Below are 22382 nucleotides of genomic sequence, written 5' to 3'. Positions count from 1 at the left end.
CTTTACTTTAACTTGGCCAGGTCGCAGTTGAAATTTGCAACTTGTTCTCAACTGGCCTACCTGGTTAAATAAAAACATTTAGTGAATTGAATAGGCCTACCTTTATCAATTTATACCTTTTTCAATTACATTTTTATTTAGCCTTTACATTTTTATTTAGCCTGCCTACCCCAGCCAAACCCTAACCCGGACGATGCTGTGCCAATTGTGCGCCGCCCTATGGGACTCCCAATCACGGCCGGTTGTGATACAGCCTGGAATCAAACCAGGGTCTGTAGTGACACCTCTAGCACTGAGATGCAGTGCCTAAGACCGCTGCGCCACTTGGGAGCATGTGTCTTAATTATGTCTGTGAGAACGTGTTTATTTCCAGTCTGAGAAATGCGTGGTTTTTCTTGGCTGGTGCTGGTCATCCAGAGGTCTCTTTTAGGTCGTGTGTGTCAGTTACAGGCCCTTCATACATGTGTTTTAATACTGTTTACTGTCCAAATGGGTTTTACAGACCAGGGTTGGGTTGTAAAGGACGTGACTCAATACTGTGTACCAGCGGGTCACACAGGTTTTAAAAGCTCTCCCTGGTCCATGTTTATGAATGACCGTTAAACTGGCCTCTATCAGATGTTTTCCACATGTCACTGAAACATTATGACGTTTTGAAGGGTCTCACTAATTTAGATGTAATTTTTAATTTTTTTATTTATGCGATTAGGGATGCAAAAATCCCAGGTTTTCCAGGAATCCCGGTTGGAAGATTCATGGATTTCGTGCTTATTCCATCCTGATTCCAGGAGTCTTTTTGGGAATGTTCCTGGATTTTTGCAATCTTAAGTGTGATGTAGTAATGTATGAATTAGTATTCTATATTTATGTTTTTGGGATTGTTTTTTTCCGTCTTGTAGTGGTTGATACCAACGATCGTTTCCTGAGGAAGATAACTGTAGGACAGGCCAGCACTGAGAAAGGACATGTGCGAGAGGTATGTTATATCTATGTACAGTATATCTTTAAAATGTTATGTCCGTTATAACCACGTGATTATGTGTATGACCTGAGTGATAACTCACTGATTTAATAATGTATTTAATTTTATATGGTGCTTTTCATTACAAGTAGAATCTCAGTCGCTTAAAGTAAATACATAAATAAAAAATGTAGGCATCTTAATGGCCATTGTCTTGGCTAATGTACCACCAACCACTCATTTACACACCTTCATTTACTGATTACTTCCAGTTTGGCTCAATGGTCAGTGCTCACGCATTCACACTGTAATTGGGGGTAAATTACATTTTTGGTTACTCCACATATTATCAACAGGTGTGCATACAGTATGTGCACAACATCGTTGTGGCGTCAAAGACTGGCGTGTACACACTAAATACACACACAGAGAGACAGACCTTCGCCCCCCCGCCTTCCACAATTAAGTGTGTTGGTGTGTCAGTAACTGTCAGTATTAATGAGGGCTAAATGAAATCCTGCTAATAAACACACTTCCCTCAATGGGAGGCAAGCACCTTAAGTGAAAGCAAATGTTGAAAGCAGAAAATACTGTCCTCTCCTGGATCGTTAGCAAGAATATGTTTGTCCCTCCACCGTTCCCTCCCTCTTTCATCCTCTCATCACTCATCCAGTGGTGCAGTCTATAGCCCCCCAGGGCCTTAGCATCGGGAGGGGTATTAGAAAATGTCCTAATGCCTTTACTCTGGCGATGCGTTGTCGGTGTGGTTAACGATGCGGTTGTGTCGGTGTGGTTAACGATGCGGTTGTGTCGGTGTGGTTAACGATGCGGTTGTGTCGGTGTGGTTAATGTAATTTATCTTTTACAATTTCTCTTTCTTGCGCAGGCGCACACACACTCAATACCAAGGTTATTATAGTTTTGTGTTTTTATTAGTGTTAAGATTTGAAAATCAGGTTAGTTTCAGATCTGATTTACTATTTCGTTTTTATGTATATTTTTTCAGTTTTAGTGTAAGGGACAGAAAGTAGCCTATGCATGGGAGGCTCGGAGCCATTTATGTGTTGTATAATTTGTGTTTTTGGGGATAACATCTTGCCACTGTGGGGCAGTAATGCATAAGGCAGTGGTATTCAACATCGGGGTCGTGACCCATAGTTGGGAATTGCAGCAGAGTCAACAAAATTGTGTAGTTGGGGTGGGGTCGCCAGAAATTCTGGCTAAATAAATGGGATCCCCGCTGAAAGTTTGAATACGACAGGCTGAGTTAGACTCGGCGAGATGCCGGCAGGCTGAGGTAGACTCGGCGAGATGCCGACAGGCTGATGTAGACTCGGCGAGATGTCGTAGATGCACGAAGTAAACAATAGTAGAAATTTTGGTCCCGTAGCCACCACTTTGTAGCAGCGTTAAACGCATCTATGCACGTTCACAGATACTCTGTATGACTGTGAGAGCAAAAACTTGCATCTCACTCATCTCAATCTGCGGTGCTGCTCGTCGCAACGTCGTCTCACTGAGTCTTTAAATCATGAAGTCAATCTCAATGTGCCCCCCCCCCAAATTCAGAGGCTTGAAAAACCCATTTGAAAAAATGCTTGAAAACCACATTTGATTTTTTTTTTTACCAAAGAATAAATACCATTAAAAAAAGGAAGAGGATTCATGATTGTATTTATTTTATTTAGATAATATTTTCAGTTTTTCAAACGGGTTAATCATTTTATTTCAATTTGCAAATAAAAAGTTATATGTTTACTACAATAACCTTGACACACACACACACACACACACACACACACACACACACACACACACACACACACACACACACACACACACACACACAAGATAAACAACAGTCCTTCCTTCCATTGTTTCCCCATCACTCTGACGCGATAAGGCTTTTGGAAAACTAGGCCACATCTATGAAACATTGCTCACTCTGCATGTGTGTTTACAAAAATTTATATTGCCTAATGCCCTGTAGAAAAGCAATCTGGCTTGGAATCCTATCCACTGGGATGGAATCAGACTCGTATGTTAGTAGTTAACATGTCAGTGTGTATGTGTGTGTTATCCCTCCACTCCCTCCCTCAGCTCCCCTGCTGTTCTCTCTCAAGTGTTCTCTGTTGTGTGTGTACGTGTGTACTCTATCTGCGTCATTCCCCTCTGATTCAGTTTGACTTATTTCACCTCAAGATTTTTGTGTTGCTTGAGTCTTTCCATATCATTTCAGCAAGCCATGACACCCACCATCTCAGATTGTGCTGACATTTTCTGTAGTTAGAAAGATTGCCATTCCTGAAACCATTATTTTGTTGAAATTTGAATCTTATCTCTGAGAAATTAAGCTAATTGATTGCACTCAAATTGGCCATTTTAATTTATAGGATTCAGATAATATTCAATAAATATAGTACCCAACATCCAATTTGGTCGCAAGCGTCCCACCTCGACCACAGCCAGTGAAATTGCAGGGCGCTAAATTTAAAACAACAGAAATTTCATAATTAAAATTCCTCAAACATACAAGTATTTTACACCATTACACAACTTCTTGTAAATCCAGCCACAGTGTCCGATTTCAAATAGGCTTTACGGCGAAAACACACCAAACGATTATGTTAGATCAGCACCTAGTCACAGAAAACCATAAAGCCATTTTCTAGCCAAGGAGAGCCCTCAAAAAAATCAGAAATAGCGATTAAATTCATCACTAACCTTTGATCTTCATCAAATGGCACTCACAGGACTTCATGTTACACAATTAATGTGTGTTTTGTTCGATAAAGTTAATCTTTATGTCCAAAAACCTCATTTGAAATTGGTGTTTTATGGTCAGAAATGCATTGTCTCAAACGAACATGCGGTGAAAGTGCAGAGAGCCACATCAAATGACAGAAATACTCATAACATTCATTGATAAAAGATACAAGTGTTAAGCATGGAAATATAGATAAACTTCTCCGTAATCAAATCAAATCAAATCAAATTTATTTATATAGCCCTTCGTACATCAGCTGATATCTCAAAGTGCTGTACAGAAACCCAGCCTAAAACCCCAAACAGCAAACAATGCAGGTGTAAAAGCACGGTGGCTAGGAAAAACTCCCTAGAAAGGCCAAAACCTAGGAAGAAACCTAGAGAGGAACCGGGCTATGTGGGGTGGCCAGTCCTCTTCTGGCTGTGCCGGGTAGAGATTATAACAGAACATGACCAAGATGTTCAAATGTTCATAAATGACCAGCATGGTCAAATAATAATAAGGCAGAACAGTTGAAACTGGAGCAGCAGCACAGTCAGGTGGACTGGGGACAGCAAGGAGTCATCATGTCAGGTAGTCCTGGGGCATGGTTCTAGGGCTCAAGAGAGCATATGTGGGGTGGCCAGTCCTCTTCTGGCTGTGCCGGGTGGAGATTATAACAGAACGTGGCCAAGATGTTCAAATGTTCATAAATGACCAGCATGGTTGAATAATAGTAAGGCAGAACAGTTGAAACTGGAGCAGGAGCATGGCCAGGTGGACTGGGGACAGCAAGGAGTCCTCATGTCAGGTAGTCCTGGGACATGGTCCTAGGGCCCAGGCCAGTTCAAACTGGAGCAGCAGCATGGCCAGGTGGACTGGGGACAGCAAGGAGTCATCATGTCAGGTAGTCCTGGGGCATGGTTCTAGGGCTCAGGTCCTCCGAGAGAGAGAAAGAAAGAGAGAAGGAGAGAATTAGAGAACGCACACTTAGATTTACACAGGACACCGAATAGGACAGGAGAAGTACTCCAGATAAACAAACTGACCCTCCCCGACACATAAACTACTGCAGCATAAATACTGGAGGCTGAGACAGGAGGGGTCAGGAGACACTGTGGCCCCATCCGAGGACACCCCGGACAGGGCCAAACAGGAAGGATATAACCCCACCCACTTTGCCAAAGCACAGCCCCCACACCACTGGGAAATCTTCAACCACCAACTTACCATCCTGAGACAAGGCCGAGTATCAAAGATCTCCGATGTACAACCCAAGGGGGGGACCCAGACAGGCCGACCACAACAGTTCAACCCCCCCAGGTGAATCCCCCCCCAGGGACGGCACGAGAGAGCCCCAGCAAGCCAGTGACTCAGCCCCGTAACAGGGTTAGAGGCAGAGAATCCCAGTGGAAAAAGGGGAACCGGCCAGGCAGAGACAGCAAGGGCGGTTCGTTGCTCCAGAGCCTTTCCGTTCACCTTCCCACTCCTGGGCCAGACTACACTCAATCATATGACCCACTGAAGAGATGAGTCTTCAGTAAAGACTTAAAGGTTGAGACCGAGTTTGCGTCTCTGACATGGGTAGGCAGACCGTTCCATAAAAATGGAGCTCTATAGGAGAAAGCCCTGCCTCCAGCTGTTTGCTTAGAAATTCTAGGGACAATTAGGAGGCCTGCGTCTTGTGACCGTAGCGTACGTGTCCCGGCAGGACCAAATCAGAGAGGTAGGTAGGAGCAAGCCCATGTAATGCTTTGTAGGTTAGCAGTAAAACCTTGAAATCAGCCCTTGCTTTGACAGGAAGCCAGTGTAGAGAGGCTAGCACTGGAGTAATATGATCAAATTTTTTGGTTCTAGTCAGGATTCTAGCAGCCGTATTTAGCACTAACTGAAGTTTATTTAGTGCTTTATCCCGGAAAATAGAGCATTGCAGTAGTCTAACCTAGAAGTGACAAAAGCATGGATTAATTTTTCTGCATCATTTTTGGACAGAAAGTTTCTGATTTTTGCAATGTTACGTAGATGGAAAAAAGCTGTCCTCAAATGGTCTTGATATGTTCTTCAAAAGAGATCAGGGTCCAGAGTAACGCCGAGGTCCTTCACAGTTTTATTTGAGACGACTGTACAACCATTAAGATTAATTGTCAGATTCAACAGAAGATCTCTTTGTTTCTTGGGACCTAGAACAAGCATCTCTGTTTTGTCCGAGTTTAATAGTAGAAAGTTTGCAGCCATCCACTTCCTTATGTCTGAAACACATGCTTCTAGCGAGGGCAATTTTGGTGCTTCACCATGTTTCATTGAAATGTACAGCTGTGTGTCATCCGCATAGCAGTGAAAGTTTACATTATGTTTTCGAATAACATCCCCAAGAGGTAAAATATATAGTGAAAACAATAGTGGTCCTAAAACAGAACCTTGAGGAACACCGAAATGTACAGTTGATTTGTCAGAGGACAAACCATTCACAGAGACAAACTGATATCTTTCCGACAGATAAGACCTAAACCAGTTTCCAATCTCTCCAAAAGAATGTGGTGATCGATGGTATCAAAAGCAGCACTAAGGTCTAGGAGCACGAGGACAGATGCAGAGCCTCGGTCCGATGCCATCAAAATGTCATTTACCACCTTCACAAGTGCCGTCTCAGTGCTATGATGGGGTCTAAAACCAGACTGAAGCATTTCGTATACATTGTTTGTCTTCAGGAAGGCAGTGAGTTGCTGCGCAACAGCCTTCTCTAAAATCTTTGAGAGGAATGGAAGATTCGATATAGGCCGATAGTTTTTTATATTTTCTGGGTCAAGGTTTGGCTTTTTCAAGAGAGGCTTTATTACTGCCACTTTTAGTGAGTTTGGTACACATCCAGTGGATAGAGAGCCGTTTATTATGTTCAACATAGGAGGGCCAAGCACAGGAAGCAGCTCTTTCAGTAGTTTAGTTGGAATAGGGTCCAGTATACAGCTTGAAGGTTTAGAGGCCATGATTATTTTCATCATTGTGTCAAGAGATATAGTACTAAAACACTTGAGCGTCTCTCTTGATCCTAGGTCCTGGCAGAGTTGTGCAGACTCAGGACAACTGAGGTTTGGAGGAATACGCAGGTTTAAAGAGGAGTCCGTAATTTGCTTTCTAATAATCATAATCTTTTCCTCAAAGAAGTTCATGAATTTATCACTGCTAAAGTGCAAGTCATCCCTCTTGGGGAATGCTGCTTTTTAGTTAGCTTTGCCACAGTATCAAAAAGGAATTTCGGATTGTTCTTATTTTCCTCAATTAAGTTAGAAAAATAGGACGATCGAGCAGCAGTAAGGGCTCTTCGGTACTGCACGGTACCATCCTTCCAAGCTAGTCGGAAGACTTCCAGTTTGGTGTGGCGCCATTTCCGTTCCAATTTTCTGGAAGCTTGCTTCAGAGCTCGGGTATTTTCTGTGTACCATGGAGCTAGTTTCTTATGAGACATTTTTTTAGTTTTTAGGGGTGCAACTGCATCTAGGGTATTGCGCAAGGTTAAATTGAGATCCTCAGTTAGGTGGTTAACGGATTTTTGTCCTCTGGCGTCCTTGGGTAGGCAGAGGGAGTCTGGAAGGGCATCAAGGAATCTTTGTGTTGTCTGTGAATTTATAGCACGACTTTTGATGTTCCTTGGTTGGGGTCTGAGCAGATTATTTGTTGCAATTGCAAACGTAATAAAATGGTGGTCTGATAGTCCAGGATTATGAGGAAAAACATTAAGATCCACAACATTTATTCCATGGGACAAAACTAGGTCCAGCGTATGACTGTGAGAGTGAGTGGGTCCAGAGACATGTTGGACAAAAACTGAGTCGATGATGGCTCCAAAAGCCTTTTGGAGTGGGTCTGTGGACTTTTCCATGTGAATATTAAAGTCACCAAAGATTAGAATATTATCTGCAATGACTACAAGGTCTGATAGGAATTCAGGGAACTCAGTGAGAAACGCTTTATGGCCCAGGAGGCCTGTAAACAGTAGCTATAAAAGTGATTGAGTAGGCTGCATAGATTTCATGACTAGAAGCTCAAAAACGAAAACTCATTTTTTTTTTGTAAATTGAAATTTGCTATGTAAATGTTAGCAACACCTCCGCCTTTGCGGGATGCACGGGGATATGGTCACTAGTGTAGCCAGGAGGTGAGGCCTCATTTAACACAGTAAATTCATCAGGCTTAAGCCATGTTTCAGTCAGGCCAATCACATCAAGATTATGATCAGTGATTAGTTCATTGACTATAATTGCCTTTGAAGTAAGGGATCTAACATTAAGTAGCCCTATTTTGAGATGTGAGGTATCATGATCTCTTTCAGTAATGACAGGAATGGAGGTGGTCTTTATCCTAGTGAGATTGCTAAGGCGAACACCGCCATGTTTAGTTTTGCCCAACCCAGGTCGAGGCACAGACACGGTCTCAATGGTGATAGCTGAGCTGACTACACTAACTATGCTAGTGGCAGACTCCACTATGCTGGCAGGCTGGCTAATAGCCTGCTGCCTGGCCTGCACCCTATTTCATTGTGGAGCTAGAGGAGTTAGAGCCCTGTCTATGTTGGCAACCGCTGTGTCAGATTTCAAAACGCTTTATGGCAAAAGCACACCTTGCGATTATGTTTGGTCAGCGCCAAGTCACAGAAAAACATACAGCCATTTTCCAAAGGAGAGGTGTCACAAAATTTAGAAAAAGCATTATAAATATTCACTTACCTTTGATCTTCGTCAGAATGCACTCCCAGGAATCCCAATTCCTCAAGTGTTCGTTTTGTTCAATAAAGTCCATCATTTATGTCCAAATACCTCCTTTTTGTTTGCTCGTTTAGTTTACAAATCCAAACACAGGAGGCGCGGGCAAGTCCACGCGAAAGTTCAGACGAAAAGTCAAATTACAGTTCCTAGAAACATGTCAAACGAGGTATAGAATCAATCTTTAGGATGTTTTTATCATAAATCTTCAATAATGTTTCAACTGGAGAGTTCCTTTGTCTTTAGTAATGCATTGGAACACAAGTCGCTCTCACGAGCACACGCAAGACTGAACTCATGGCACTCTGCCAGACATCTGGTTGAAACAGCTCTCATTCTCTCCCCCTTCACAGTAGAAGCCTCAAGCAAGGTTCTAAAGACTGTTGGCATCTAGTGGAAGCCTTAGGAAGTGCAATATGACCCCATAGACGCTGTATATCCGATAGGCAATGACTTGAAAAACTACAAACTTTATATTTCCCACTTCCTAGTTGGGTTTTTTCTCTGGTTTTTGCCTGCCATATGAGTTCTGTTGTACTCACAGACATCATTCAAACAGTTTTAGGAACTTCAGTGTTTTCTATCCAGATCTACTAATTACCATCATTTCCGGACTATAAGACGCTACTTTATTCCCAAGCTTTGAACCTCGCGGGTTATACAATGACGCGGCTAATTTATGGATTTTTCCCGCTTTCACAAGATTCATGCCGCCAAAAAAACTGACCACCGTCACATAATGTGAGTAAATCGAGCGCGCTCAAACTTCCCATCATTCTGATTACCGTAGTAATTTTGTGACCCTCATCATGGCAAAGACACAGAGAAATGCATATGATGTAGCTTTCAAGTTGAAGGCGATCGTTCTGGCTGTTGGAAAAGGAAATAGAGCTGCTGCACGGGAGCTTGGCCTTAATGAGTCGATGATAAGACGTTGGAAACAGCAGCGTGAGGAACTGACAAAAGACAAAAGCTTTCAGAGGGAAGAAAAGCAGATGGCCCAAAGTATTTGCAGCCACTTGACATCAGTGTAAATCGTGCATTTAAGGTGGTGCTCCGTGTTCAGTGGGAGGCTTGGATGACAAGTGGGGAGAAATCCTTCACTAAAACGGGCCGCATGCGAAGAGCAACTTCTGGTCAAGTCTGCCAGTGGGTCCTGACAGCGTGGAGCATTGTCAAAAAAATCCACTATCATCAACTGGTTTCGAAAGGCTGGACTGCTGCGTGTTGAAAGGGCAGCTTGAGCTCAGCGGGGAATTTGCCTCCGGATGAAAGTGACGAGAGCGACAATGAAAACGATCCAACATCTGATGAAGCAATTCTGGGGCTATTCAACTCCGACACCGAAGGAGATGACTTCAGTGGTTTCAGTGCACAGGAGGAGGAAGATAGTGACCAATGACTTTCTTGGTAGGCTACTGTTTAATTTTTGTTACAAGCCGTGTTTAGTTTAAAGGCTGTGTAAAGTTAATTTGTTTAAATTTACTGGTAGGCACATGCAGCTTATAGACATGTGCGGCTTATTTATGTACAAAATACATCTTTTTTTTAAAATAATTCAGTGGGTGCGGTTTATATTCAGGTGCACTTAATAGTCCAGAAATGACGGTATATGCATATTCTAGCTTTTGGGCCTGAGTAGCAGGCAGTTTACTCTGGGCACCTTATTATCCATGCTACTCAATACTGCCCCCCCCAGTCCCAAAGAAGTTTCCTGATAATATTATTGAAAAAAATAGAAGACTGCCATGCAATTAATTATCTTAATAGCGATGTCACAATATTTTAGTCCCTAGCCCATTTCTCCAAAGCTTTGGACGTGTAGGAAAAGTCTTCATATGAGAATTGCGTTGGGATAGCGCTCTCAGAAAGTGGCCAGTTGTTGGACTATTCAAGGAGATTTGGGTTGAATAATCAGTAGGTTGCTAAGAAAGGAATTGCTTTCATGGAGGACTGGCTTGAGGGTGTGTGAGGATGACCACACAATTTATTTTCGGAATGAGCCAAATCTATTGGTTTTCTATCCAAAGTTGCAAAGGAAATGTTGTTACCTATTTAATAAACACAAGAGAACAGCAGAATGGATAAGAGTGTGTATAGCCAGAACAAAAAACCTGGTACTTTCACACTACTTTATGGTAAATAATGCAAGTGACTTCAATTACTAATTTCTCTGAACAGGGGAAAAACACTTCACCAGATTAACAGGGAATACATGACATAGTATGGAGAAGCAATACTCCAAGCCACAGCTTCATACTACTGGTCAAAAATAGGTAACTGATGCTGTATACTGGTTGTTGGGATGGGATTGGCACGGGGGATCCATGGATGGCTTTTTATTTAAACATTTATTCATCATGTCTTACTCATTGGTAGGAAGAAGTTTGGTCAGAATTGGATGTTGGGTACTATATTTATTGAATATTATCAGAATCTCATAAATTAAAATGACCTATTTGGGTCCAATCAATTAGCTTAATTTCTCAGAAAAATAATCTGAAAGGGTGGGTGTCAACCATCTTTCTTGTGCTTTTTGAAGTGGAATGACCCTCGTCTCTCTCTTGTGCAGTCCCAGTTTGACATAGCAGTGGCCATTGATGCTGTGTTTGTGTTTAGTGTGTGTGTGTGTACATATTTCCCTCCTGTGTAGACCCAGTTTGACATAGCAGTGGCCATTGAGATTTTGATATCGTCTGTAAATACACACAATGTTTCTCTCCCCCTGTGTAGACCCAGTTTGACATAGCGGTGGCCAGTGAGATCATGGCTATCCTGGCCCTGGCTGATGGACTGGGGGACATGAAGACCAGACTGGGACGTATGGTGGTGGGCAGCAGCCGCAGTGGACAGCCCGTCACAGCAGAGGACCTGGTAATATAATCATATAATAAATACCATTATCCAAAATCATGCGTGCATACATTTGACATTTTACCTAAGGTTGGCCCCAGGAATCGAACCCACAATCCTGCTGTTGCAAGTGTGTGTGTGTGTGTGTGTGATGAGAGCTAAACGGTTTCAGTTAGGGCTAATCGGTTGCAGTATTGTTCCACTTAAAGACATCAGTCAGAAATTACTTTAATGGCCATAGCGTATTTTAACATCAGCCTATAAAACATTACGACGGCTGTCATATGTCAAGACCTCTTCACTAAGCTCGCTTTGTCTTTCTTGTCCTTCCTGATTATCTTGTCAAGTGGAGATTTGGCTCGAAATGTGTAACTTAAACTCAGTCAACACATTAACATTATCACAGATGTCATGAGACAAATGTTTCATTTTGGTGTTATATTAAGGTTGGTAGCAACATGGAAAATCATTGTGGAAATCCGTTGCAGCTCCAATCGACTACAAAATCCACAATGCAATGCTTTCTATGGGGTGGCAAGCAACTAGCTAGGTAGATACTCTTATTTATTTATATATACATATATATATAAATAAGAGTATCTACCTAGCTACATCTATAGATAGATAGATAGATAGTGCATGTGGACAACCGTTCAAATGAGTGGATTCGGCTATTTCAGCTACACCCGTTGCTGACGGGTGTATAAAATCGAGCACACAGCCATGCAATCTACATAGAGAAACATTGGCAGTAGAATGGCCTTACTGAAGAGCTCAGTGACTTTAAACGTGGCACCATCATAGGATGCCACCTTTCCAACAAGTCTGTTCGTCTACTTCTGTACTACTAGAGCTGCCCCGGTCAACTATAAGTCCTGTTATTGGTCAACTATAAGTCCTGTTATTGTGAAGTGGAAAGGTAAGTCGCTTTGGATAAAAGCGTCTGCTAAATGGCATATATTATTATTATTATTATTATTATTGTGAAGTGGAAAGGTCTTGCAACAACGTCTCAGTCGTGAAGTGGTAAGCCACACAAGCTCACAGAATGGGACCGCCGAGTGCTGTAACGCATAAAAATCATCTGTCCTTTGTTGTAACACTCACTACCGAGTGTCCAAACTGCCTCTGGAAGCAACGTCAGCACAATAACTGTTCGTTGGGAGCTTCATGAAAGGGGTTTCCATGGCTGAGCAGCTGCACACAAGCGTAAGATCACCATGCGCAATGCCAAGTCTCGGCTGGTGTGGTGTAAAGCTCGTCGCCATTGTACTCTGGAGCAGGTGTCCACATACGTTTGGTCATCTGGTGTAGCTAGCAAACGTAGCTACACACTAACACCAAAGACAATATCAGCATGTAACATAACTAGTTACCTGTAAAATCGCCAAAAGAAACTGCACTATAAATTTAGGAGTCTACAATCTCACATTGTTCAACATGTAGATCGATGTCCCTCAGAGTGGAGTCTTAACATTCACAACAGCAGGTATACTTTTGAGGAGATGGGGAAACTTTGCCCATGCTACATCAATGGGCTGCGCGGTGCATTCTGGACGATTGTTGTACAAAGCGCGCTCTCTTTCGAGGAGTGAATGGGTCTATTGGGCGCTAGCTTAAAACCCAACATTAGCTAGAATTTCATCAACAAGAAGTACAACATTACAAATATTTTCCGAGATGTGAGATGATTAACTTATCTGTAGTATCGTATAGCTTTGGAATCGTGACATTACATACTTTCGAGGAAAATAGGAACGTTTTTTTGAGAAGGGATTGCTTGATGATTAGTTTAGCAACCGCATGACACAGCTTGACAACGTGAACGCGATTGGTCGACAGTCTGCTGGATGGGGCATTATGTGTTCACTCATTCATTGGGTTTCTATCTTCTTTCTATAATATCTCTGGCAACAGTAACTCTAATGAACGTATCCTCTGCAGCAGAGGTAATTCTGGGTCTTCCTTTCATGTGGCGGTCCTCATGACAGGCAGTTTCATCATAGCGCTTGATGGTTTTTGTGACTTGAAGAAACTTTCAAAGTTATTTGAATTTTTTTGAATTGACTGACCTTTGTGTCTTTTAAGTAATGATGGACTGTCGTTTCTCTCTGCTTATTTGAACCTTTCTTGCCATAATATGGACTTACCAACCCTACCTTGTCACAACACAACTGATTGGCTCAAATGCATTAAGAAGGAAAGAAATTCCACAAATGTACTTTTAACAAGGCACACATGTTAATTGAAGTGCGTCCAGGTGACTACCTCATGAAGCTGGTTGAGAGAATGCCAAGATTGTGCAAAGCTGTTATTTCATAGTTTTGATGTTTTCACTATTATTCTACAATGTAGAGAATAGTAAAAAATACTGAAAACCCCTGGAATGAGGTAGGTGTCCAAACTTTCGACTGGTACTGTATATATTATTTAGTATATGTAAAGACTACATCAAATTAAGGTTAGTCTGATGGGTGACAATATTAGCCCATCACTTGTTAATGATGCCCAGCTTGTGCAGTAAGCAAATCATAGTGGCACACCTTATGTAGTCTGGCCTATATGTTTTGCTAATGTTTGAAATAACATAACTTCTTAAAATGAAGCATGTTAATCTGCTTTCCAACAGGTGTAGACCCTAACTGGCATGCATTGGCTGCTAGTGAGTTTCAAGTTTGGGGAAGATAATTTTAACTATAAAAATGCACATTTTATAATAAATGTGATTATGCATGTAATTCTTTATCTTCACTTTGGAGAACAGTGCAAATGCAATCAAATCCAACACTTATCATCAAAACAGCTTATCATATTTTTATAGCTCACCTCACTGTGAATAAAGTTAGTCAGCAGATTGCAACAGTGTAAACCATATGAACAGCGCTGTCTTAAGGTGATGATGAATTAAAAACACCCATAGGTATATTAGAGTTAGAGCCCAGAGGCCCAAAAATAACCTGAATTAAAATGATGCTTGTACCGTTCTACAGTACATAGTCTACTGCATATTACCATTTCTTTCATACATAATTGAGTGTGGACTGTATTATTATGCACATTAGATGGACTGGTTACCTTACACTACGCTCCAACATGTATATCCATGAGTCTGGACAGAACGTATAGCCTTAGACCATGCTGTTGATTCATTGATTGTGCAGGGCGGCTTACAGTTAGTCTACAATTTGTGAATTAGTATTTGATTTTGAACAGCCTAGTAATAGGGATTGTTGTTTTAAATTTAAACATGTATTTTCTTGTTTGGCTGACATTACCTTTAGCTATACAGAATCTCACCACCATGCGTTTGTTTCCATGTCTTCCTCCTCTTCCTTTCTAGAGCACGCAGACTGGCTGTCAACAGTTAAGTTAAATGTGTTTAGTTGCAAAAACATGTTAATATCGATGTTCCCAAACAGATTTTCACTTTTCCCAAATTAAGAACTGGGTAGCTGCAGGAACAAGGTTGGCGAGCCCATGGCATAGAGTTTGGGCGGAACATCACCTTTCTGGCAGCGAGAGCATACTCCTCAGACAGTGGTTGAGTGCAGTGAAATAAGTGGTGTTTATTTCTCAGCTGGTCATATTATGCTCCGCTATAAAACTGAAGTAGCCTACCAAACAGACCGGTGGGAAAGCCAGAGTCCTCCATTCTCTATTGGAGTACAGACAGATGTCTTTTTTCCCCTCCCCCTGTTCCTAACCATTTAATCATGGACCATTCTAAATGTAAATTGATTTGACAGCTGTGCAGCCTGAGGCAAGGTTCTTTCTCAAATCAATAGCAGATAGTCGCTCCATGCAGCCCATATATGCTCTGATTTCTAAGGTTTGTTTCATTCACAACTAAATTTGCCAAATAACTCTAAATCTGGCATTTAGGACCTTTTTCACGTGATCACTTTTACTCTTAATTAATATCCACTTCATATGCACTCTTGCTCCATAATAAATGTTTTTCCCCAGCTAAGGTAAATGATATTCTTCTTAATATAAAATCATATAAAATAATGGTACTTATAACCATATATTTTCACTTAAATGAACAAGCCTATGGCATGGAGCATAGCCAGACATACAGTAAGCCAACTCATATTCTGTTCTTCTGAAATACATTTTCTTCATATCATGTTTCTTTAGACTTGACTAAAACTTTTGTTATTGACCAAATACTTGTTTTCCACCATAATTTGCAAATAAATTCATTAAAAATCCTACAATGTGATTGTCTGGATTTTTTTTTCTTCTAATTTTGTCTGTTATAGTTGAAGTGTACCTATGATGAAAATTACAGGCCTCTCAACTTTTTAAGTGGTAGAACTTGCACAATTGGTAGCTGAATAAATACTTTTTTGCCCCACTGTATGTGTGGAAGCCTGGAAATGCTAAACGGTCAATTACCGTGAGACCAGCAGTCTTTTGTTATCACAGTGTTACGTCATACTGGCCGGATTTCTGCCTGCTTGAACGCCACTAACTCGGATACAAATGAAGACAGGAAATGACTCAGGGAATCGAGTCAGTATAACATTCAAAATGGTTGAACCTTTGCTCGAAGAGGTTAAGTTTATGGTGTTATTATAGGCTAAAAGTAGCTTCCCCACCAGGTTTTATAGGGATTTAACCCCTAGTGACCCTCCACTATCATGTCCCTGCCATTATGGAGACTAGGCAGGGTGGTTGCTGGGCCTCTCAGGAGACAGAGGAGCTTGAGCACGCAACATGGATCTCGTTTGACCCAAAATGGCCTCCAGCTGCCCTTGAAACCCATAACTATTAGCTCCACTGTGGAGCCATGTTGGCCCAGGTCCCCCCCCCCCCCCCCCCCCCCCAACTGGATGTGGTGGTGGTGGTGTTGTTGCGCCATATAGGCCTGGCTCACTGAGGAGGATCCCATATTCTGTTATGGATAATCAGGAATGCCGCATTGACTGGAAAACACACAACCAGGCCAGACTGGAGTTTGGAAATGATGATAAGTAGGGATGGGCCGTGTGTGTGTCATAGATATGTGTATGGAAATATGGGTTTTGGTTTTGAATTGCTTTAACAGCCGTTTTATTGTGTGGTTTGCATGCTTACTGGTTATTTTATTGGTAGGATACTGTAAAATCCCTTCACGAATTTCAGCACTAACAACTTCTCTTTCTCTCTCTCTCTCAGGGTGTGAGTGGAGCACTTGCGGTGCTCATGAAGGATGCCATCAAGCCTACCCTTATGCAGACCCTAGAAGTGAGTCTCTAACCACACATACTCGTTGCTATCCAAGCATGAGATGAAGAACATTATAGAGAGAGGACAACGATGTTGTCATAGACAGGGTGATGACTGCACTGTTGTTCAGGAATATCCCGAAAATTCCACATAGGCTATCAGAGCAATTTTTTCTGAACTTTTGCCATTTTATTAACACCTATCCAATCCTCTTAGATTCATACATTCCAAGTTCCTAGAGACTGGGAAATGAGTGTAACTGTGAGCTAAGAGCAGTTGTTTAGTATTGAACTGAAGAGCAATCAGTTGAGGTTGGGTGTGATGGTCCAGACGTTTACCCTGCCTCTCCGTACATCTGCATCTCATTGTTCTCTGAGACATGACCGTGTACGTTCACACACACACACACACACACACACACACACACACACACACACACACACACACACACACACACACACACACACACACACACACACACACACACACACACACACACACACACACACACACACACACACACACGTGTGACCTCTGACTGGCCCATGCTAGTGGAAACGCCCATACCCGATTCTCTCTTGAGGCGATGGAGGAATAGAGATGGAGGGAGATGGAGATTTGGGCTGATGGACTGAATGATTAAACTGATAAAGAGCTGGATTACATCTTGATCTGGCCCCCTCTGACTGCTGGGGCTGGTGTGTCTGTAGTGGACCTGCCCTCAGGGAGAGCCTCTGGAACAGTCTCCAGAGCAATGTCATTATGCCTTCCATTGTTGTACACTCTAATTGAATGATTCTAATTGATTACACTACAAGGAGAACTGTAGGATTAATTGCAATTTAATGATTGAAACATGAATTATTATTTACAATGACCACACAATGGAAACTCAAATACTGGATAAAATCAGTCCAACTCACTCAAAGGGTTATTCTGAATTATAAAACTGGTTATTTGGATCCTGGATACTGATTGGTTGATATGCGGGAGTTTTGGGACTCCTTCAATGTACCATGACGTGTTAATGTCGTAATTTCACTGTCCTGCAGCCCAGGCAGGAAATGCATTAACTCTCAGGGGAGAAAATCATCAACACATTATTTTTCAATGCTACTATTTGGTTTACAAAAGTTGGTGGTTGTATAAACCTACATATCTGCCTTATGACCTGTGCAATAATGTGTCATTTTACAAATGCGATCTCTTCAGCACCAATAGCCTAGCTAGCCCAAGAATGAATGTACGCAGTGCGACCTATGTAGGCCTATTGGATATTTATTAAATCATTATTTATTGAAGTTCTTGTCTCTCATCATCATCATCATTGAATCTCTGCTAGCTAGCTAGCTAAATTCCTATTATTTTTTTTTTAGCATAGCAAAGTCAAATGATTAATTGACGACTGGGACAAAACACGAGAAAATAACTAACAACCAGACCGCATGGGCAGCAACTTTACTCGTTAAAATATGATTTACTTTAAAAAATGTTATCAGTATTTTATAAATATGTTGGCAATATCAGCAACAATGCCCTCCTCAGAAATTATTGCTTAAATGTTAGTTCAATGAAGATTTAACAGCCCGTTGTAATGTCATCAATTAGAATGTTCAATAATTGACAGCATATGTATGCAAACATTGAAGGGGTTAGAAACTAGGAAATGTTAGTTGTTGGCTGGCTACTTTTTTGTTTTGGGAGGTGGTTTTATGTTTTTAGGGTGTGGGTTTGAGTAGGGATTAGTTTTTTGTTTTGGGGAGCAGGGGGGGAAAGTGGTGTTGCAGAGAGTGGTTTTATGTTTTGGGAGGAAACGTTGGAGTCCTGTTTTGTGGAACCTTTCCTGTCTGTGTTTCCTGTGTTTCTGAAGGGGGGATGCATATCGGGATGGACCAGGCCTAAAGGGTCCGTGGGAATTTTCAGTTTAGTTAGGCCCTCTGTGCCCTTGTGTGTGTGCGTGCGTGTATATGTATGTTTTCACAGATGGAGCAGGGTCTGTAAAGAGATAGGAAGAAAGTAATAGTTGCCTGCCCTGTATCTGTAGTCGAGAGGGCCAGGATTACTGTACGTGTGTTCTAAAACGGCCAATTTACTCTAAGTGGGACTGACTGAAACACGCACACCCATACTGCCTCTAATCTACTGTATACATACAGTACAAACACCATGCACACAAACATGCCTGTTCAAAGTCAACCAAAGGTGGTCTGCTCTGACCCAGTGCAGGTCCTGCTGTGCTGGGTTCCTACTCTCTGGGGCTTTGTAAATTATGCTCTCTGCCTCGCAAATAAAACACACACACACACAGTCCTTTGGACAGCAATGAATCTAATTCACAATTCATTCAGATCTATCTGTAATCATGATAATTGTTTAGAAACATAAACTCAGCAAAAAAAGAAACGTCTTTCAAAGATAATTAGTAAAAATCCAAATAACTTCACAGATCTTCATTGTAAAGGGTTTGACCACTGTTTCCCATGCTTGTTCAATGAACCATAAACAATTAATGAACATGCACCTGTGGAACAATCGTTAAGACACTTAACAGCTTACAGACGGTAGGCAATTAAGGTCACAATTAAGGTCAGAGGCCTTTCTACTGACTGTGAAAAACACCAAAAGAAAGATGCCCAGGGTCCTCTGGAGTGGGATCGAGGTGGGGGGTCCGTCATGGTCTGGGGCGGTGTGTCACAGCATCATCAGACTGAGCTTGTTGTCATTGCAGGCAATCTCAACACTTTGCTTTACAGGGAAGACATCCTCCTCCCTCATATGGTACCCTTCCTGCAGGCTCATCCTGACATGACTCTCCAGCATGACAATGTCACCAAACATACTGCTCGTTCTGTGTGTGATTTCCTGCAAGACAGGAAGGTCAGTGTTCTGCCATTGCCAGCAAAGAGCCCGGATCTCAATCCAAAAGAGACCCCTCCTTTGTTCAGGGACACATTATTCCAATTCTGTCAGTCACATGTCTCTGGAACTTATTCAGCTTATGTCTCAGTTGTTGAATCTTGTTATGTTCATACACATACAGTGCCTTGCGAAAGTATTCGGCCCCCTTGAACTTTGCGACCTTTTGCCACATTTCAGGCTTCAAACATAAAGATATAAAACTGTTTTTTTTGTGAAGAATCAACAACAAGTGGAACGACATTTATTGGATATTTCAAACTTTTTTAACAAATCAAAAACTGAAAAATTGGGCGTGCAAAATTATTCAGCCCCTTTACTTTCAGTGCAGCAAACTCTCTCCATAAGTTCAGTGAGGATCTCTGAATGATCCAATGTTGACCTAAATGACTGATGATAAATACAATCCACCTGTGTGTAATCAAGTCTCCGTATAAATGCACCTGCACTATGATAGTCTCAGAGGTCCGTTAAAAGCGCAGAGAGCATCATGAAGAACAAGGAACACACCAGGCAGGTCCGATATACTGTTGTGAAGAAGTTTAAAGCCGGATTTGGATACAAAAAGATTTCCCAAGCTTTAAACATCCCAAGGAGCACTGTGCAAGCGATAATATTGAAATGGAAGAGGTATCAGACCACTGCAAATCTACCAAGACCTGGCCGTCCCGCTAAATTTTCAGCTCATACAAGGAGAAGACTGATCAGAGACGCAGCCAAGAGGCCCATGATCACTCTGGATGAACTGCAGAGATCTACAGCTGAGGTGGGAGACTCTGTCCATAGGACAACAATCAGTCGTATATTGCACAAATCTGGCCTTTATGGAAGAGTGGCAAGAAGAAAGCCATTTCTTAAAGATATCCATAAAAAGTGGTGTTTAACATTTGCCACAAGCCACCTGGGAGACACACCAAACATGTGGTAGAAGGTGCTCTGGTCAGATGAAACCAAAATGTAACTTTTTGGCAACAATGCAAAACGTTATGTTTGGCGTAAAAGCAACACAGCTCAAACATGGTCAAACATGGTGGTGGCAGCATCATGGTTTGGGCCTGCTTTTCTTCAGCAGGGACAGGGAAGATGGTTCAAATTGATGGGAAGATAGATGGAGCCAAATACAGGACTATTCTGGAAGAAAACCTGATGGAGTCTGCAAAAGACCTGAGACTGGGACGGAGATTTGTCTTACAACAAGACAATGATCCAAAACATAAAGCAAAATCTACAATGGAATGGTTCAAAAATAAACATATCCAGGTGTTAGAATGGCCAAGTCAAAGTCCAGACCTGAATCCAATCGAGGATCTGTGGAAAGAACTGAAAACTGCTGTTCACAAATGCTCTCCGTCCAATCTCACTGAGCTCGAGCTGTTTTGCAAGGAGGAATGGGAAAAAATTTCAGTCTCTCGATGTGCAAAACTGATAGACATCTCCCAAGCGACTTACAGCTGTAATCGCAGCAAAAGGTGGCGCTACAAAGTATTAACTTAAGGGGGCTGAATAATTTTGCACGCCCAATTTCAGTTTTTTGATTTGTTAAAAAAGTTTGAAATATCCAATAAATGTCGTTCCACTTCATGATTGTGTCCCACTTGTTGATTCTTCACAAAATAATAGTTTTATATCTTTGTTTGAAGCCTGAAATGTGGCAAAAGGTCGCAAAGTTCAAGGGGGCCGAATACTTTCGCAAGGCACTGTATCTACACATGTTTGCTGAAAATAAACGCAGTTGACAGTGAGAGGACATTTCTTTTTTTGCTGAGTTTATTATTTTCTTATTTAGAATAAGTGACTCCAAAATGACACACTCATTTCTTTTGGCCACACAATAATCTGAAACACAAGCAAAACAAACAGCAAATGCATCTGTTACGGTTTTCTTCTGGTGAGAGAGGAGGACCAAAATGCAGCGTGGTTATCTTTATACATCTTTAATGAAAGATGAAAAATACGAACAATTTACAAAACAAGAAACGTGAAAAACCGAAACAGCCCTATCTGGTGCAACAAAGACAGGACACAATCACCCACGAAATACTCACTCAAAGAATATGGCTGCCTAAATATGGTTCCCAATCAGAGACAACGATAAACACCTGCCTCTGATTGAGAACCACTCTAGGCAACCATAGACTTACCTAGAATACTATACTAAACACAACCCCATCAATCTACACAACCCCTAGACAAGACAAACACATAATCACCCATGTCCCTGGCCTAACCAAAATAATAAAGAAAACACAGAATACTAAGGCCAGGGCGTGACAGCATCCAACAAGTTTGTAGAGTCATTGTATAATTTAAAATCCAAAGGGTTGGAGTTCTGAGCCAAAACAACAGAAAATGTATCACTGTCCCAATAATTTTGTCGCGTTCGTTAGAATGAATGTTGGACCAAGGCGCAGCGTACGTTGAGTTCCACATAATTTATTAAAGAATTTCAACTTTAGCAAAGACTAAACAAGCTAACAAACAACAAACCTTGACTACAACACTAACTCAAAACATAAACAATATCCCATAACCCACAGGTGGAAAAAAATGCTCCTTAAGTATGATCCCCAGTTAGAGACAACGATAGCCAGCTGCCTCTAATTGGGAATCATACCAAAACCCCAACATAGAAAAAACAACCTAGAACCCCACATAGAAAATATAAACTAGACTAACCCCCCAGTCACACCCTGACCTACTCCACCATAGAAAATAAAGGCTCTCTATGGTCAGGACGTGACACATTTTTTACTTTTTCTCATTTTGTTACAAAGTGGGATTAAAATGGATTTCACTGTTAAAAAAGTTATTCAATAATCTATTCAAAATACTCAAAGTGGAAGAGAAATTCTAACTTTTTGGGGAGGGGAAAGAAAACGAGAGGGAAAAAACTTGATTAGTTAAGTATTCAACCCCCTGAGTCAATACATGTTAC

At 41.6% G+C, this 22382-nt stretch overlaps 1 protein-coding gene across 3 annotated transcripts in view; it reads left to right on the top strand.

The window, feature by feature from the left end:
• mthfd1l (methylenetetrahydrofolate dehydrogenase (NADP+ dependent) 1 like) overlaps positions 1-22382 on the top strand; it is a 98840-nt gene that overhangs the window by 23712 nt on the left and 52746 nt on the right. For all 3 annotated transcript variants that reach the window (XM_046298682.1, XM_046298681.1, XM_046298683.1), the window contains 3 exons: positions 900-976; positions 11198-11338; positions 16481-16549. In XM_046298682.1, coding sequence (XP_046154638.1) covers positions 900-976; positions 11198-11338; positions 16481-16549 — 287 coding nt within the window. The remainder of the gene's footprint in view (positions 1-899; positions 977-11197; positions 11339-16480; positions 16550-22382) is intronic.

Source organism: Oncorhynchus gorbuscha, linkage group LG14 (assembly GCF_021184085.1).
Source record: "Oncorhynchus gorbuscha isolate QuinsamMale2020 ecotype Even-year linkage group LG14, OgorEven_v1.0, whole genome shotgun sequence".
NCBI classification, from domain to species: domain Eukaryota; kingdom Metazoa; phylum Chordata; class Actinopteri; order Salmoniformes; family Salmonidae; genus Oncorhynchus; species Oncorhynchus gorbuscha.
Note: the sequence above shows the minus strand (reverse complement) of the source record. Positions and strands in the feature narration are given on the sequence as shown.